This window comes from Neopsephotus bourkii, unplaced genomic scaffold (assembly GCF_033783945.1).
Source record: "Neopsephotus bourkii isolate Nb327-2 ecotype Australia unplaced genomic scaffold, CSIRO-AGI_Nbou_v1 NB_1287, whole genome shotgun sequence".
Classification (NCBI taxonomy): domain Eukaryota; kingdom Metazoa; phylum Chordata; class Aves; order Psittaciformes; family Psittacidae; genus Neopsephotus; species Neopsephotus bourkii.
The window spans coordinates 1,462,055-1,479,219 of record NW_026901771.1 but is presented as its reverse complement, the minus strand read 5'-3'; the positions used below and the strand labels follow the sequence as shown (position 1 = coordinate 1,479,219).

Genomic DNA, 17,165 nt, shown 5'->3' with positions numbered 1-17,165 from the left:
TTAGACCTATTATTTAACACAACAGACCATAAGGTGATGACATTAATCCTGCCCTAGAAGTACATTGGCACTACACCTCAGCTTCCCAAACTATTCAAGCGATGGAGGAGGTGGAGTTTTGCGTTTTCAAGACTACAACTAGCGAGATATAGAGGTAGAAAAATCAAATCCCAAAGAGTCTTTTGCCAATTGTACTCTGTGAATAACTGAAGGGAAGGACAGAACTTCAGACTAATTAATTTCTTTGGACTTTGTTCATAAATCTATCCCAGCAAGCTGCACCAGGACACTCCCCCCCCCAACCCACAGTGGTGGTTACTCTTCACATGTTATAGCATTTAGCCGCTCTGTTTTACATTAACAGCTATTTAGTTGGGGCAGAACAGGTGAAAAGCCAAGCGAGATCCAGCAGCATCAGAGCTAATTCTAAACACAGGTGGTGGGCACAATGGAGAGAGCAGGAAGTCGACGGGAGAATCACTGCTGACATCCAGGACAAGGAAGATTGATGGCTTCCCTCTCTAGTTTTCCCCACTGTGTAGGCACGCAGGGGGTGGGGGAAAGGGACGGAGAAGCTGCTGTGCTGGCGACATACCACACCACCCAGCCTCCACAGCACCAGTGCTGATTAATGACATTGGAACGACTCAGGAAACAGCAAAGGATCATTCACAGACTCTGCTGCTCTTGTCAGACTTTTATCCGTGGCGGTTCATTTCGCCCCAGTTGTTCTAAACTGAAGCGAGTTCAGATATGCCAGAGGAAAAGCGAATGGCAAAGTGAAAGGGAAGAAAGAGCAGCACTAAGCAAACACAGAGATGAGTAAAGCACACAAATGAGAAAAGCTGAGATTTGAAATGTGAAGATCCTCCCAACAGGAATCAAAAAGGGAAAACCCAACCAAACCCCAAACCTGTGCCTCAACCTCAGAGACAAAAGAACGTCTTTAGCTGACAAAAGTCCCCGACTACTGCATCTTCGGCATCTGTCTACGAGGCTTTCTATTTCCCTCATTAATACTTTGCAACTTCAAAGCTCTTGTTGTTAAAATGATACGCTCGTCTGCTAACATTGGCTTAGTAAAACCTGTCTTAAGACAGTTATTAAACAGCAAAGTGAAGGGAAACCAGAGGAGTCCGATTTTACCAACTAAAGCATAAATTTTAAAGTCTAATTTGGTCAATTTAAGTGTTAATGTTATTAGAGATAGAAAAAAAACAAATGAAAGAAAAGGGAAACTTAGAAGCAGTCTATGTACTACAGACTTTGCTTCAATTATTGCTTTTTAAGTAATTTCTTGTCCACAAACTTGCTGTAGAAACTTTTAAAACATGTTTACCTTCATCTGGTAATTCAATACATGAAATTCAGCTCGTACAAGTGCTATTTCATCAGGCTTAATTCTTATAATTAGGGATTAAAGATCTTAAATTAAATTAGAAAGACACATATTTAGACCAGAGCAGGTTTTTCAGACAACTTCTGAGAAAGGATTAACTCATTGCCCAGAAACAGAACTAAATTAAGATTCAAACAGCAGTGCCTGGTGCCCCTTTCTTGAATGTCAAATGCATTTATATTTAAACCAATGTAAGATTTTAATATTTATATTTAAAATGAGAAACACATTTAAAGGAGGAACATTTACAGTGCATACCAACCCCACCTTATAAATTTAACTCTGCCCTCTAGGGCTAGCAAAAGAACACTGTATAACTGTATTTGGGTTAGGCTGCCCTCTCATGCTACCTTGTTAAAGAAGACTAAGCAAACGGAACCTTTAATGTGGTATGCTGTGTCCCACAAATGGATTCTCTCATTTGCCTTTATGAGCTCCATACGCCACTCAGTGTGGCAGCGACAGCTGTACTGACAGACACAAGGATCTTCTGCAGCAGTTCACACCACCAAGCAATACAAGGTACCTCTGGACCCAAGGCAAGTGCAGACCCTTTCCTCCCCGCTGTGTGAAATAGGTTACACAAACCTGGCTAAAGGACTCTGAAGCAGCCAGCAGTCCACAGAAAGTAAGAGCTGGCTCGATCACTCTGCAGAGGTCCCAGCACAAGAAGTGATGATAACATTTGACAGAGCGGGCCAGGTCTGTGCAAGGATGGTGAAGGAATCAAGCACTGGGTCTGCGTGCAACCCAGTGGCTGTCACCAATCTAATTTTACATCACAATGTCTTCCTTAGCAAGGACACAGCCTGACAGGCTCTCTCTTTTTTGTGCTGGGCTCCCTACACTTCTCCATATCAACTGGAAGGCCAGCACGTGATGGCTCCTGTTCAGAGCTCAGTCATTCCACAAAGAGGCTCAGTTATAGAGCAGGTCCAATGCATGCTGACACATGCATTACTTCTGCACCTCCTGAGTTTCAAAGACACACATAGAGCTGCAATTAATGGTCTCAGATGGTCCAAGACAGGCAGCAGCATATCAGCCTTAACCTTGCATTAATTATTCTCAAACCATTCACTGGTATTTCTTAAGCTAAGGCAATAAAGCTTCTCCAATCAAACTACCTAATTTTGACTACCTGCCACTGAGTGCAGGCCTTAGCATCCCATTTCACCCAGACTAAGTTAAAGGGCAAAGGATTTAATAACACTATGTTCTCGCAGCTATTACACAACTAAGGTGTGAAGAGAGAAACTAAATCAGTGCCTCACTGACAGGAGGTTGCAGCAGGAGCTAAGTGTCCTGAACTATCTGCAGGAACATCCTGCCCAGCCAGGTAAGGCATGAAGGTCAGGCCAGGTGTGCTGCCTCCAAGTCCATTAGATGACGCACACAGTGCTTGAAACTGAGTATTTGATAGTTACAGTACTGTAGGCATTGCTTGGAGAAGGCGGCACAGGCAAAGAAGAAGCAGCAAGCAAACATTTCAAATCTGAGGGTACAAATGCCTTCTGGAAACAGTTCTCTCCAGGTCTAACAACCTCTGATCCAGCTGCAGTCCTGGCATGGCAGCAGCAGGGCTGGGGGGGGGAGCAGAAGCACTCTTGAGGAACCCACCTAAGGGAAGTTACTCTGTAACAGTTAGCTCAACTCTTAAGTCCTGGGAAAATACAGCGAGCTTTGAAGGAATTAGAGGTCTTAACAACAGCCAGATGTATTTCTCAAGAACTAGTGATACCAGATCACTGTGATGCCCTTCTACAGAACAAGTAGTACTAAAGGTTCTTGCCTGATTTTCATGAAGTTCCAATATTATCTGTTTCCACTAAGAGAAATAGCACCTAGAACATGGTATTATATGCTGGAGGTGCAACTGGAAAGAAAAAGACCCCCAACCAAACCAGAACTTACTGATGGCTTATACTGATTGTGGCAAGATATACAAATACAGTTTTACAGGGTTCTGTCCTGGGTCCACTGTTATTTTATATTTTAGTATCTTCATTAGTAAACTGGATAATGAAATAAAGAGCATTCATTAAATCTGCAGCTGATTCCACAAAGGTGGAAGTATGATAAGGCCTCAAACTGATCTTGACAAAGCAAAGAAATGGTCTGAGAAAACGGGATGTTATTTGCCAGGCACAAATTACATGGATCTATACAGAAAGGGCAACTCAAGTGCACAAACATAGTAAGGAATAGAGCTGTCCAGGCAATAACTGCACAAGAGGATCTGGGGTTTGTAACATTTTAGAAGGTGGGCACGAATCAAGACGATGTTGCTGCAAACCCACCACGTTTATAAATTACACCAAAAAGGAACAGGAATATAAGAATAGCATTAAAATCCAGAAGACACAAACCAGCTTGCTCATCTTATCCAGTATGAGGATGGCCTCAAGGATGGGGATGGCCTCAACTGGGACAGGTTTTAGGTGCTGGATTTCAAAACAGGCCTAGAAAGAGGCCATAGAAGTACAGTCAAGTTCAGTGAGAGGCCTCAGAGATACAACTCCAGCAGAAAGCCTGAAAGAACTGAGGTTTAGTCCAGTGGACAGCACACTGGGGAGAAACAAGGTTTTTAATACGCCTTAAATACACAGTCTTCCACATAGGGCTTTGGGGATCATGGTTAACAGGGTAAGAAACAATGAGTTTAAGCTGCAGTAAGAAAGATTCAGATCAGAGGTAAAGAAAAGTTTCCAACAGTAAGAAAAACATTTCAGAAGAGTGCTTAGGCTCTTTGTTAAATACACATATATGTGTATATCTATATATACACTCACGATATGTGATAAAGGTGTAGGGGCATTTCATTTTTACTTAGGGCCAGGGAAAACACCAGATCACCTCCAATGGGTCTCTTCTAGTCCCCTGAGCCTGTGATCATATGCTTAAAGTGAGATGACCAAAGAGGATGGAAGAGAAGTCAGAATTTTATTTAGATAGGCTACATCTAATGGCATGTCAAGATTCAAGCTTTTCTACCTGCATTTAACTGAATTTCATAGTTGAGGCCTTTTCACAGCTGAACACTGACATTCCATGTTGTTGAGAGATGTAAAATACAGGTTAACATTTAATACTGGTAAACTGGGACATACCCACATTTAGAAATATACACTGCTTCAGTAGGATAAAAACACATGAAAAATTAGCATTTTGCCACAAGATACAGGTGTCACTGTCAAAATGTAAAGAAAAGAATACTGTGTTTCTAAATGATAAGTAATTTCAGATATGAAAATATGATGTGATTTTAGATTAACAGAAGAAACTATTTTAAGTAGCAAACCCATCACAATCCTAAAGCAAAACAAAAGCTAAAGAATTCAGCTCATACAGACTACATTTAAACTGGTTTTATCAGTGCAGGTCGGTTCTGAAATCACATTTACACACAAAGAACAAACAACAGCTGAAGAATAGATGAGGGGCACAGAGGTGTTCATTAGTGCTCACGTCTGGCCCTCAAAGAGAATGTAGCCAAGGCATGTTCCTGTGTCCAGGAGCACAGAAGCTCATCTGGATGCCCTAGTTTAGATAAAAGCACTGACCCCCGAAAGTCAATACAAGCTGTATTCTCTCCCTAAGGAATTTAATCTGAGGTTGAGTTAGAACCAGGATCAGTATTGTGTCTGTATTGCCACTGAATAAGCAGAATGAATTTATAACTGATGAAGTTTTCTATACACAGAGCAGATTCTTTGCTTATATGAGAGGAAGTTTGTGTAGGACTGGTATCTAATGTGCATCTTCAGGCACTACTACAATAAACCCCTGCTTAAACAAGTCTGTCCCTCGGTCACTAATGTCTAAGGAATGTAAACCAAAAACCAGTACAGGGGAGGATTTATAGCAGTACACTTAATGCTTATCATGGTTGAGACCTAAATCATGTAGAAGTTTATAGCATCTTACCTGCAATACTAGAATCGGCACAGCACATGCCAGCCAAGTCACAGCAACTGCTTCTTACACAACTTGAGTCCAGAAATGGCAAATGAAACCTCCCCAGTTGGTGTGTGAGGCTCGTTGCTCTCTTATAAAGATGAGATCTCTCTTGCTAACTTACCTGTATTACTCAGACCAGCCCACAGCAAACCAGGCAAATGACTAACTCTCAGTTTGGATGCACCCTTTGGAGTATGTCAGTGTAAAAGAAACTGTTCATACTGCAGATATCCCAGAGATGTGTAATACTGAGTACTGGTGAGTATTCTACTTGAGACTTACAATCAATGTTGCATGGCCAACTGTAACAACGTCCCTCTGAAGGGAGTAACTGAACCTTTGGCTGTTCTGACCTGGCTTAATGCTTGATGAACATGCGAAATTCTAACATAACTTCCATTCTGCAATGATCTTAAATGTGGACATCTTCCAGAAAAGAAAAACCCCAAAACAACAAACCAGAACAAAATCAAACAAACAAAAGAAAAACCCCAAACACAACCCCCAAAACCTTAGTGGAAATGTATGAAGAGCAGAATGTGCACTCATTCCTGCTGACAGAAACTGCACATGCTAATCTGTTGCCAGCAGAGATGCAAAATGAGATTCAATCAGGAATTCAGGGTGCTGGACCCTTCCTTCCCCTTACATAAGCAACAAAGAGGCTTTGAAATGTTTGAAATGGTTTTGTTCTTCCATGCAAACGGAAAGCACCCTATGGATTCCTATTAGGTAAAGTCTTCCCACATCTTGGCAAGTATGCGATTTCAAGAAAAATATTTGCAAATGGATAACTCAATTCAAGTAGAAGTCAAAGACCACCTTTGAAAGAAACTTTGATGTGGCTACAAGAACGCGGCTATATCTCTCTAGGAATGATAGCAGAAAGTTGTTCTGTCATCAAAAGTTTGTACCTCCCCATATTTCTTTGTGGCTGCTAATGTAAAAAAGCAATGCTGGTGAGCAGGGAAGTGAATGCCCATGAGACCTAGCATTATGGCAGAATTCCTGAAAAGACCTGCTCTTGCTGTTGGATAAGCTTAAAACATGCCATTTAGCAATCTCACTGCTAAAGGATAGGGTTATTAGAGCATCTCCAAGTGTGAAAGAAAATGACAGAAGTAGCTGCCATGTGAATCCTTGGCATCAGGAAGCCTGGAGTCTTTTATTGACATGGAAACATTGCTCTGTCTTTTCCAAAGCACGGCTAATGTGGTGGATTCCAGTCAGAGCCATGCACCTGGCAAAGGAAAGAAGATGGTGAGCCTAGGGCGCTGTGAAGAAATTGGCAACTTAACGCTTTTGAATGCTGGCCAATGACCTCCCAACTGAGATTGAGTTCAGCATCCAGACTGTGAGGAGGACACAATGAAGATCAAGGTACAGTATTTGATTGTCACTGAGTCTATGTGACCAGAAACGACAGTCGTGGGATTCAAAGCCACATACACATGAACAACCAGCTGATGCACTTATAGGGAAGATCATTACTAGTGCTGCCAGGAAAAAGTGGTGGGTCATAGTAGTAGGGGACTCTACTTTGTAAGGCACAGAGGCACCCATCTGTTGGCCTGACCCAGTCTCAAGGGAGGTGTGTTGCTTACCAGAGGCCCAGATCAGGGATGTTGCAGAGAGGCTGCCTGCTCTAGTAAGTCCCACTGACTATTACCCACTTCTAGTGGTCCATGTGGGTGTCCACCCTGATATCTGTTGAAAGGACGGTATGGCCCGGCACAAGCAATCCAGGAGGTTCCTCGATTGTGTGGAAGACAACTTCCTTCTGCAATTAATAGAGGAGGTGACAAGGAGAGGTGCCATGCTTGACCTTGTGCTCACCAACAGGGACGGGCTCATTGGAAATGTGATGCTCCAGGGCAGCCTTGGTTGTAGTGATCATGAGATGGTGGAGTTTGAGTCTTGTTCAACATCTTTGTCGGTGACATGGACAGTGGGACTGAGAGCACCCTCAGCAAGTTCACCGCTGAAACCAAGGTGTGTGGTTTGGTTGATATGCTGGAGGGAAGGAATGCCATCCAGACGGACCTTTACATGCTTATGAGGTGGGCTGATGCCAACCTCATGAAGTCCAACCATGCCAAGTGCAAGGTCCTACACCTGGGTCGGAGCAATCCCAGGCACAGCTACAGGTTGGGCAGAGAAGTGATTCAGAGCAGCTCTGCGGAGAAGGACTTGGGGGTGTTGGGTTGATGAGAAAATGAACATGAGCCAGCAGTGTGCACTTGCAGCCCAGAAAGCAACCGTATCCTGGGCTGCATCAAAAGGAGTGTGACCAGCAGGTCAAAGGAGGTGATCCTGCCCCTCTACTCTGCTCTTGTGAGACCTCACCTGGAGTATTGTGTACAGTTCTGGTGTCCTCAACATAAGGACATGGAACTGTTGGAACAAGTGCAGAGAAGGGTCACGAGGATAATCAGGTGACTGGAGAACCTCCCTTATGAAGAAAGGGTGAGAAAGTTGGGGCTGTTCAGCCTGGAGAAGAGAAGGCTATGTGGAAACCTCATAGCAGCCTTCCAGTATCTGAAGGGGGCCTATAAGGATGCTGGGTAGGGACTCTTCATTAGGGACTGTACTGACAGGACAAGGGGTAATGGGTTAAAACTTAAACAGGAGAAGTTTAGATTGGATATAAAGAGGAAATTCTTTCCTGTTAGAGTGGTGAGGCACTGGAATGGGTTGCCCAGGGAGGTTGTGAATGCTCCATCCCTGGCGGCATTCAAGATCAGGTTGGACGAAGCCTTGGGTGAGATGGTTTAGTGCGAGGTGTCCCTGCCCATGGCAAGGGGGTTGGAACTAGATGATCTTAAGGTCCTTTCCAACCCTAACTATTCTATGATTCTATGATACTCCACCCGTCAAAGTGGAACTACATATAGTTTCCTATCACTTCCACTTCTGAATACTTCTGGGAATTAGAAGTTATACAGGAGCTCTGAGCCTCAAAAATGGAAACTCAGCATTACCCAATCCTGAGATCTTTCTGCACAGGAACATAAATAGTGACACCCATCTAAGTAGGTGAACTAGACAGGCTTACTCCACTTTGAATATCAACAAGCAGCATGTAATCCATGTTGTAATGTGCACGTTAAGGCTGCAAACCCCTTATTTATAAACAAGTTAATTTAAACAGAAGTTCCTAGTCTATACAGCTCTGAAACTGCCACCTAAATACAAATGAAGCATAGTAGGGGGTTATCTGTCTGTTTATGAACATCAGCATCCTGCTAATAGTTCATAACATAGATTCATAGAGTGCTTTGGGTTGGAAAGGACCTTAAGATCATCCAGTTCCAACACTCCTGCCATGGGCAGGGACACCTCACACTAAACCATCTCACCCAAGGCTTCGTCCAACCTGGTCTTGAACACCGCCAGGGATGGAGCACTCACAGCCTCCCTGGGCAACCCATTTCAGTGCCTCACCACCCTAACAGGAAAGAATTTCCTCCTTATATCCAATCTAAACTTCTCCTGTTTAAGTTTTAACCCTCACACTAGACCATGTCACCCAAGGCTCTGTCCAGCCTGGCCTTGAATACTATCAGGGATGGAGCATTCACCACTTCTTTGGGCAACCTGTGCCAGCACCTCACCACCCTCACAGTCAAGAACTTCTTCCTTATATCTAACCTGAACTTCCCCTGTTTCAGGTTAAACCCATCATCCCTTCTCCTGTCACTACAGTCCCTGATGAAGAATCCCTCTCCAGCATCCTTGTAGTTCCCTTCAGATACTGGAAGGCTGCTAGGAGGTCTCCACACAGCTTCTCTTCTCCAGGCTGAACGGCCCCAGCTTTCTCAGCCTGTCTTCGTACAGGAAGTGCTCCAGTCCCCTGATCATCCTTGTGGCCTCCTCTGGACTTGCTCCAACAGCTCCACATCCTTCTTACATTGAGGACACCAGAAGTGTACACAGTGCTTGACCTATGTGCAACACAATGAAAACTGAGAAAACCCCTAGTAGTGCTCCCTCCACTCAAAACTCATTCTTCAGTCAGATATCACGCAGATATTACCAAAGCAATGGGGTAATCTTCACCTTTCCATGACTTCTGCCAGCTCCAAGAAGCGTAGTTCAAAGAACTCCAAGTTAACAGTAAAAGCAGACGTTTCATTTCTGGTAGCAATCATCATATTTCAGCAGAAGAATGAAGGAAATGGAAAGTATATATACTTCATTGTCCATTTGTATGTCTACATAGGTACAAACATGTATCTATTTCCTTTCCCTGGTGGTGAGAACTTCAGCCTGCTTTCAAGGTGTCTATTTCCATGTGTTTAATCTGCTCAGTGGATACACAGATTTCCCTGATACAACAGAAAGCATCAAATCTTTTCTGTGAGTTGTCTGAGCTGAGGACTCCAAGAATGCCATTGTTATAGACACGGCTCAAATAACCAAAAGGAAAACTATTTCAATTCCCTACTTACAAACTCAGCAGAGCTCAAAAAGTTCTGTGCTCTAATCTATGACTTAACTGACTTCATGGTAAGGAGGTTTCTTCACTTCAGCTTCTGATCCTCCTGTAATTTGAGTGAACTCCACAAAGTGTTTGTTCATCTAACCTAGAGTCCCAGCAAAACCACAACTTGTGTCATGGAAAAAGGAACTGTTAATATCTAGAATAGCACTTGCTGTATTGGTAAATTGAAATTCTAGGCGCCAATGAAACAATGTGAAACAAGACCCTCAGTCTGTGGTGTAGAGATAGAGGGAATCCACTACAGACTGTAATTCACAATATGTTTGCCCAACATATGTACTGAAGAGATTTACACAGACCTTCAACATCCAGAACTGCCAGAGTTGCATCTTTCACTGAACTCACTGTACAAAAGCAAGTTAATAAAAACAGAAGTCTCTCAAGAGAAAAAACAGGCTCAGCCAAGAGACTGAAAGCAAGGGCCAGAGGATGAAAGAATGGTGGGACTCTACCCAAGCCCTGCCAAGATGCCAGAAGAAAGGGCTGTTTCCTGCTAAAACAATCTACATTTGGCACACTTTATTGTTAGAAGTCCATTAAGGAAATGAATAGGACCCATTTGCGCCTCAAAGATCCTTCATTTCTGTCTACAGTGGGTGCTCTCTCATGTGCAGCTACAGCAGTGTCCAGAATCCACCAGAGACAAGGCATTAAGCAAGGCACATGAGTAGTTTCTCTACCACTTGATGGTCTAATAAATCTGCGTGGGAAGCTTATTTCTATCAAACCCAGTGAAGACCCAAGAAACATATTCAAAGTGCATACTAACTTCCCTTTAGCTCTGAAAATGATACACAACTAACGGGTTCATTCTGGCCTAGAGAACTTTTGAATGCTTTACTGAAAGACCAGATCTAGTTTCCCTAGAGGATTAAACATAAAACAATTAGTGATTAAAATAATAACAAATGATTGATCATGAAAGAATCAGAGAATCACAGACTTGCATTCCAACCTGGATAGGAGACACAAGAGTGTTAATCCAAAGGCTGGAACTTTTTCTAGCTGCAGCTGGTTTTGAGAGTTGGATAATTAAATAAATTTTAGTATTCGTGCCCAACAACAATAGTAGCAAAAAAGGTTATAATTCAGGAAAACAGGAAATAAAAATCTAAAAAAGCTACCAATTTTTGCACATGAACCCACAACAGAGGCCACTTGTATTTGGAAAGCACTTCTCAAGTCACTCAGATCCTTCCTAAAGGTCCCGTAGTTTACAACATGGCGAACCACCCCATACTGTGCACCAGGCCATCTAACAGGTTATTTGCATTTCCAGCTTTTTTTCCTCAGTCAAAAGCACTTCACTACTTCCAAACTTTATGCTGACTAGAAAAAAAAAAAAAAAAGAAAAAAAAAGAAGAGATGCTACAATGGGGACAGTCACAAACCCAAATCCAAGGTAGGCACTGCAGAACCTGTCTGCTCGTTCATCAGTCTCAATACACAACTGCCTGGGCCTGCTGCAGTAACCAGTGTATGTGTGAAGCTTGTTACAGGCTTCTGGGGACTCATTTCATTACTGGGTAACAAAAGTGACACCAACAAGTACAAGATGGGAACACTTTTAAATTGTTTGCATTTCATTCATAACACATCTGAATGATGATAAAAACTGAGCTCTCCCTCCCACTGGTGTTTTACCTACAATCTTTGAATTGTAGGTAAGGATTAGGGCCTGATAATTTCAGGTTTTTTCCTTTCTCCAGAACTCATACAGTTACTATAGCTCAAAATCATCAAGACTAAATTTGCATTCTGGGCAAAAGCCCCCACTAATAGTCTCCTCTAAAACAACCCTTTTGCCTTTCTCACAGTCAGCTTCATTAAAACATATGAAACATGGCCAGTCATTAATATGAGCAGCACAATAACAATGGGAGTGACTAGGTGCTTGAATACAGAAAGAACAAGACTTATACAAAAAATGAATCAAATTTCAACTGAAGGTCTCTTCTTCAAGTACTGACAATACTGACCAGGATCAGGGAGGTTACCAGAGGCGCAGCAAAGGATCAGAAAACCAAAAAAGGACATGCCATTCCTGTCTCTAAAAACACAGGAAAAGAGAAGCAGAAGGGTAGTAGTCTGCTTAGCATCAATTCTCAGTGAACAAGAATCATCTTCTGCAATTCCCTAGAAGATAACTAGAGAAAAAAAACAGCAAACATGAAGTTGTTAAGAGCAAAAGATGCCAGATTAGTCTAAATTTGGCCTTGAGATCCATTAGGCTGTCACAGGAGAGGAAAAAGTAGTAAACACATCTTGATGCTAGCACTATCTTTGGTCACAAACCATAAAGCAAGCTAGAGAAACTACATACAGGGATCTGTTCTGCAGCAGTTTTCCAGGTATTAACTCAGGTAAAGAAACAGGAACATTCCTAAACAAGGGGATAAGATTACCATCAGATTACAATGTTGGCTAAGACTCCTTGGATTTGAAAGTCTTGTGATCAAAGTGGTTGTGACTAAACATTCACCAGAGCTGTTTTCTGTGCCACACTGACCAACAGGTAGAAGCAGCATCCTTGGGACTGTGGGACTCAAACCAGTCTTGTCTTTGTATGACTTGAGTTGTGCCTTCTAGAGTTACTGTCCTGAGTTTCATTGAACCAAATCCAACTTTGAATGCCAGAAAAAAACCCACCAAACTCTAGCACCAAAGAGGAAAGTATTTTGTGTTTAAAAAACACCAAGTCTCATGGCTGGAAGATGCAGTTCTGCATTACATGAAGCTGCAAGAGAATCCATCACTCCTGTGAAAGGTGATAAAAGATGAAGCTTGTAGGGCAGCAAAACATACAGGTTAGCAACAACAGAGCCATGTGTGAAGGTCAGGGAAGGCTTTACCTATCAAAGAGCAGAGACCAGGGTTGGAGAAAAGACAGCAAAATGGTTTTGTTTTAAAAGATGTTTGCAGGAAGAAAAGCAATATAGGTATTAAGAGTATTCTTACAATAACTGTAATACTGACAACTACTTTGCTACTAGGAAAAAAAAATGGTGCAAAACCTCCTGACTTTTCCTTGAAGGAAGCCTGGAAAGCCATCTAGTGATGCATGAGACTCTATAATCAAAACCAAGAATTCATCATTCTTCTACTTCACACAAGGTAGCAGTGAAGGTAGTAAACTACCTTCTGCTATGTCTCAAGGATGCTGTGTAGCAGGAACTATACAGATCAGAGAGTCTGAAGAGGTATGTGCAAGGTTGACTACGCTTCTCTCTGAAGAAATCAGAAGTCCATTATGGGGTAGAGAGGAGAAAAAGGGATACCCTGTCCAACAGCTTGAGTTCACAACAGTACAGAAATACTCCAGTTTAGTCACTGGCATTGGTAGTACTGCCAATAGGTAAGATTTTCTTCTGTAACCACCAAAACACAAACAGTCCCTATCTTTACCTCATTCACTTAGGATTTTGCTGTTAACATCAGCAGATGTGATAGCTAGTAATCAAAGTCTGAACTGGAGAAAAGAAAGCCTACACAGGCTAGGATTTGACTACTGACCACTTCTGATCTTAAATTATTTGGCTTTGCAACAGTGAGACTCCAGAGAGATTATCAGTTGAAGATCCTGATGTAATTTACTGGCTGACACAATGTGAGGCCTGATTTAGTAAGATTTAACTGGGCAGCAAATTCTAAAGCTTTGTTGACAGGACTAAACCTAATTCCTATTTTATCAGGTTACACACCAACTGAATCGCCTTGGATTACGTTTTCCTACTGACAGGCTATGCCATAGTTGGATTTCTCAGCAAGTTATCAGTAACTTCCTTGAGTACCTGTTAGTTGCCATGTTTAAGAGTGTCTTATCAAAGAAAAAGACTTGACAAAATGAGTTCATATAACCCTAGTTTAGATACCACTTAAGAAGAGTAAATCAAGGAGTTTAAAATAAGCTCATAAAAGTCAAGATGCCCATAATATAATTAATCTCTCCAACAAAATGTTACTTCTTTCTTAACCACATATATTATGCCTACATATCCTAGTTGTGTACTAGAAATACATACAACAAAAAGCATAGAGGAACTTTTCCACAGCATGATAAAGCCAGCATAAGGATGAACTGTGTACTATAATGAAACAAAGCTGAAACCACAGAAATTACTCCTTAAAATAGCTATGTCTGCATTAGCAAAAGCTTAAACATTAAAACTATAAGGGTGCCAGTAGCTATATATTGCTGAAGCTTGAAGACAAACTATTTCCAGCTTGAAATCTAAATATTCCTCATTAGCACACAGCAAATACATGATCTGTTCCAAACTGTCTGCCGTAAGAGTAAAATATACTCTGAAGTCCAGTCTGGCAACAGAAACAGCACAAATCAGGAAGCCTTTTTCTTTTTCTGTTTTTTTCAATTCTTTTGAAAAAGCACTTAAGTACAACTTCAGTTCCAGTGCAATTCTTTCCAGACATAAGAAGGCACTTAAAGTGAGAGAGAGAAAAGCGACAAAAGCCCACAGCATGCTGGACTTGCAAATTTACAGAGAAGCAACTCAGATCACAGCCCTTATCTGGGGGGCAGGCAGTATGAAGTCACATCACCAACACTTTGCACTTCTTGGGTTTTAAATGAAAACATTTGAAGAATAGCAGGAAGCAAGTCCATTCTCAGACCTATCACATCTAAAGGACATCAGGTAACAGTAACCAGGTGACAAAGCACCTGAGAAGTGAACTTGATCTGATGGGTGACTCAGAGGTGACAAAGAAGCTCATATCAGAGCAAACATTAAGTTGTAACAGAGTCAAGTCACTCAGAGCAGATTTTTCTATTCTGTAAGATAAACTGGAATCCTTTGCTAAAAGAAGTGAATGCAGGGGAGGCCACCTGCTAGGATACTGAACGGATAAAGAACCACCATGAGTAACTGGAAAGATAAGCATACACAAGCCCTTTCAATATTTTTCAAGGCATTTTGTAGTTCTTGTCTAAAACTAAAGACTTGTTTGAGGCATCTTTGCAACAGCTGCATTTTGTTTGATTTGGCAAACAAAATATAGGGACAGTGTAACTGTTCAAAAGTGTTAAAAACATAGGGAGATTTAGGTGAAATGAAATCAAAACACCTAAAAGAATGGGAACACCCAAAACCTGATTGAGTTTGCCATAGTAAGCCTGTTTAGGCCTTCTATATAGTTAAAATTCAAAGCGGTCTTACACACAACTGAATTCTGAAGCAAAAAAAAAAAGTAAGTGGAAACCTTATCTCTGCCTCATAGTAACATCTAGCAGGAAGCATATAGTTACTAAGTAAAATACTGGTTAGGAAAGTTTCATATGGGATAACAGGTTCTTCCTCTTTTCCCCTCACTCCACCTCCTCCATAGAAAGGGCAGAATCAAGGTCATTTGCATGCTGTTAGCTGTCTTGAGAAGTAACTGAAATATGCCTTAATTTCTTATGTTTAACCTTAAAAATCCCAGTTCTGAAATAACTCAAGCATTTCTGGAACCTGTAGTTGACTCACCACTATACACAACAACCTGTTGTGTATGAGTGCTGTGCTTTAGCTTGAAATTCTCAGAGTAACAGCCCTCTGGTTAGCAGAATTCAGTTGCTGCAAGGCTACACTTAGCAGGGATTACAGCAAGAAACGAAAAGCCACTTTTGATCTCCATATTCTGTTTCTCCTTACAAGCAACACAAGACGCATCTATCCTGACCCCCATTCTGGACAGCATTCCATTATAGAAACATAGTATACCATTCAGGATCTGGATGATACATGAATGTAAGCACAAGGTTAATGACAAAAGAACTGTCCAGCTAAGAGAAACAAACATTCACTAAAATGACCCAACATGTCATCAGCTTAAATAATTCTTTGACTAATTTTAAAAGCAAGACTACAAGCTACATAAAAACTCAGACTGGTAAGGCAAATTATTCATGGATAGAAAAGTTTCTATGAAGAAGGCTGCTTATAAACACACACTCACTAAATATATTCCTACCCAAAACGGCTGACTCAGGGTATCTCCACATACAGAAGTATCATGCCAAATATGACCAATGCAATCATTTGCTCCTCCATTTCAAATTTCTCGTGGAATGGGGGAAGACAGGGAAGCTCCTGCTCCTTACAATGCAAATCCCATATACATTAAGCAAGTTTAACTACTACTACACCCCATCAAAGCTGTGCAAGTAGCAAGGTGTAGGGTTGACATAAACACTCTAATGTTCAGACACCCATGCTGCTTGAGAGGACGGGTGGTTGTGGCCTGTAGGTACATCTAAAGCCGGAAAATAATGCTCTAAGGAAAAAGGACAGACCAACGCTGAATCTCAAATAACGTCCCGCGGTACCTCAGCGCCTGAACTACGCCGAGGGCACGGACGAGCCCCCACACCTCACTCGCTGGCTCAGGCCTCTCCCCCTCCCTCATTCCCGTGCCCCAAGCTCCGTGTGCCCAGCACAGCAGCAGCCCATACGGCTGAGAAGCCCCAGAGACAACCGCCTGGAAAGCAGAAAGGACGGGACCGAGCGAAGGGAAACGTTAAAGCGGAGAGAGGAGCAACCCCCGCCTGCCTTGCCCGGCCCCCGGCGCCAGAGCCCCGGCCTCCTCACCGCGCATGCGCGCAGCCAACCAGCTGCACAGGGGGCGGGTTGATGGTGTGGCCGATCGCTTCCGGAGCCCAGGGCTCAGCTGAAGCCGGGGAGCCCTAGAAGGGACCCCACGGGACGTGCCTGATGCCCCAGGCCGGTTACCTGGCCGAGGGTCCCGCGGTGCAGGGCCCGGATCAGGCCACTCGGTGTCGCCATGGCAAAGGGGGGAAAGGTGTTGGGGTGGGGGGGGTGGAGGGGGGGAAGAAAACAGGGCAGGAGGCCGGAAGATTCGGCGCATGCGCTACTCGGCGGGCGCACCGCGGGCTGGAATGCGAGTGTGCATGCGCAGTGCCGGCAGCGGAAAGTGAGCGGTCAGGTGGCAGCCGAGCGCCGGGGGGAGTGGTTAGCGCAAGCGTGTCGTTGCATGGGGGACCGTAGATGGGGTCTACGTTGTTCATATCGCGTCTCGCCAGTCTCCTTACGGGTCCTGCCTGATTGCCCTTCAAACTGCGCTTATCAGCAGTTTGTCCCTTTCGACCCCGTATAACCTCTCGGATCGCACCGACCCATGCTCCCCTCGGGCATCCAAAGTGTGCCTGCGGCAGCATTTTCACTCAAGAGATCTGCAGCCGTACGGAGATGCCCACCTCTGCGAGCCTCACTCGTCTTTAATCAGCAAACTAGCTAAAGTCAGTACCCACAGAAAACCCTGAAATCTCTTTGAATCTACCCT

The 17,165-nt window shown here is 43.0% G+C and overlaps 1 protein-coding gene across 2 annotated transcripts in view; it reads right to left on the bottom strand.

The window, feature by feature from the left end:
• The window catches only part of WARS2 (tryptophanyl tRNA synthetase 2, mitochondrial), a 39,964-nt gene extending 23,288 nt beyond the window's left edge, over positions 1-16,676 (bottom strand). Inside the window, exon 1 of one of the 2 annotated variants that reach the window (XM_061365361.1) lies at positions 16,595-16,676. In XM_061365361.1, coding sequence (XP_061221345.1) covers positions 16,595-16,648 — 54 coding nt within the window. In that variant the 5' untranslated portion in view covers positions 16,649-16,676. Of the gene's footprint in view, positions 1-15,365; positions 15,539-16,594 lie in introns of those variants that run through there. The other variant, XM_061365362.1, reaches the window with a different exon arrangement.
• Positions 16,677-17,165: the final 489 nt, after the last annotated feature.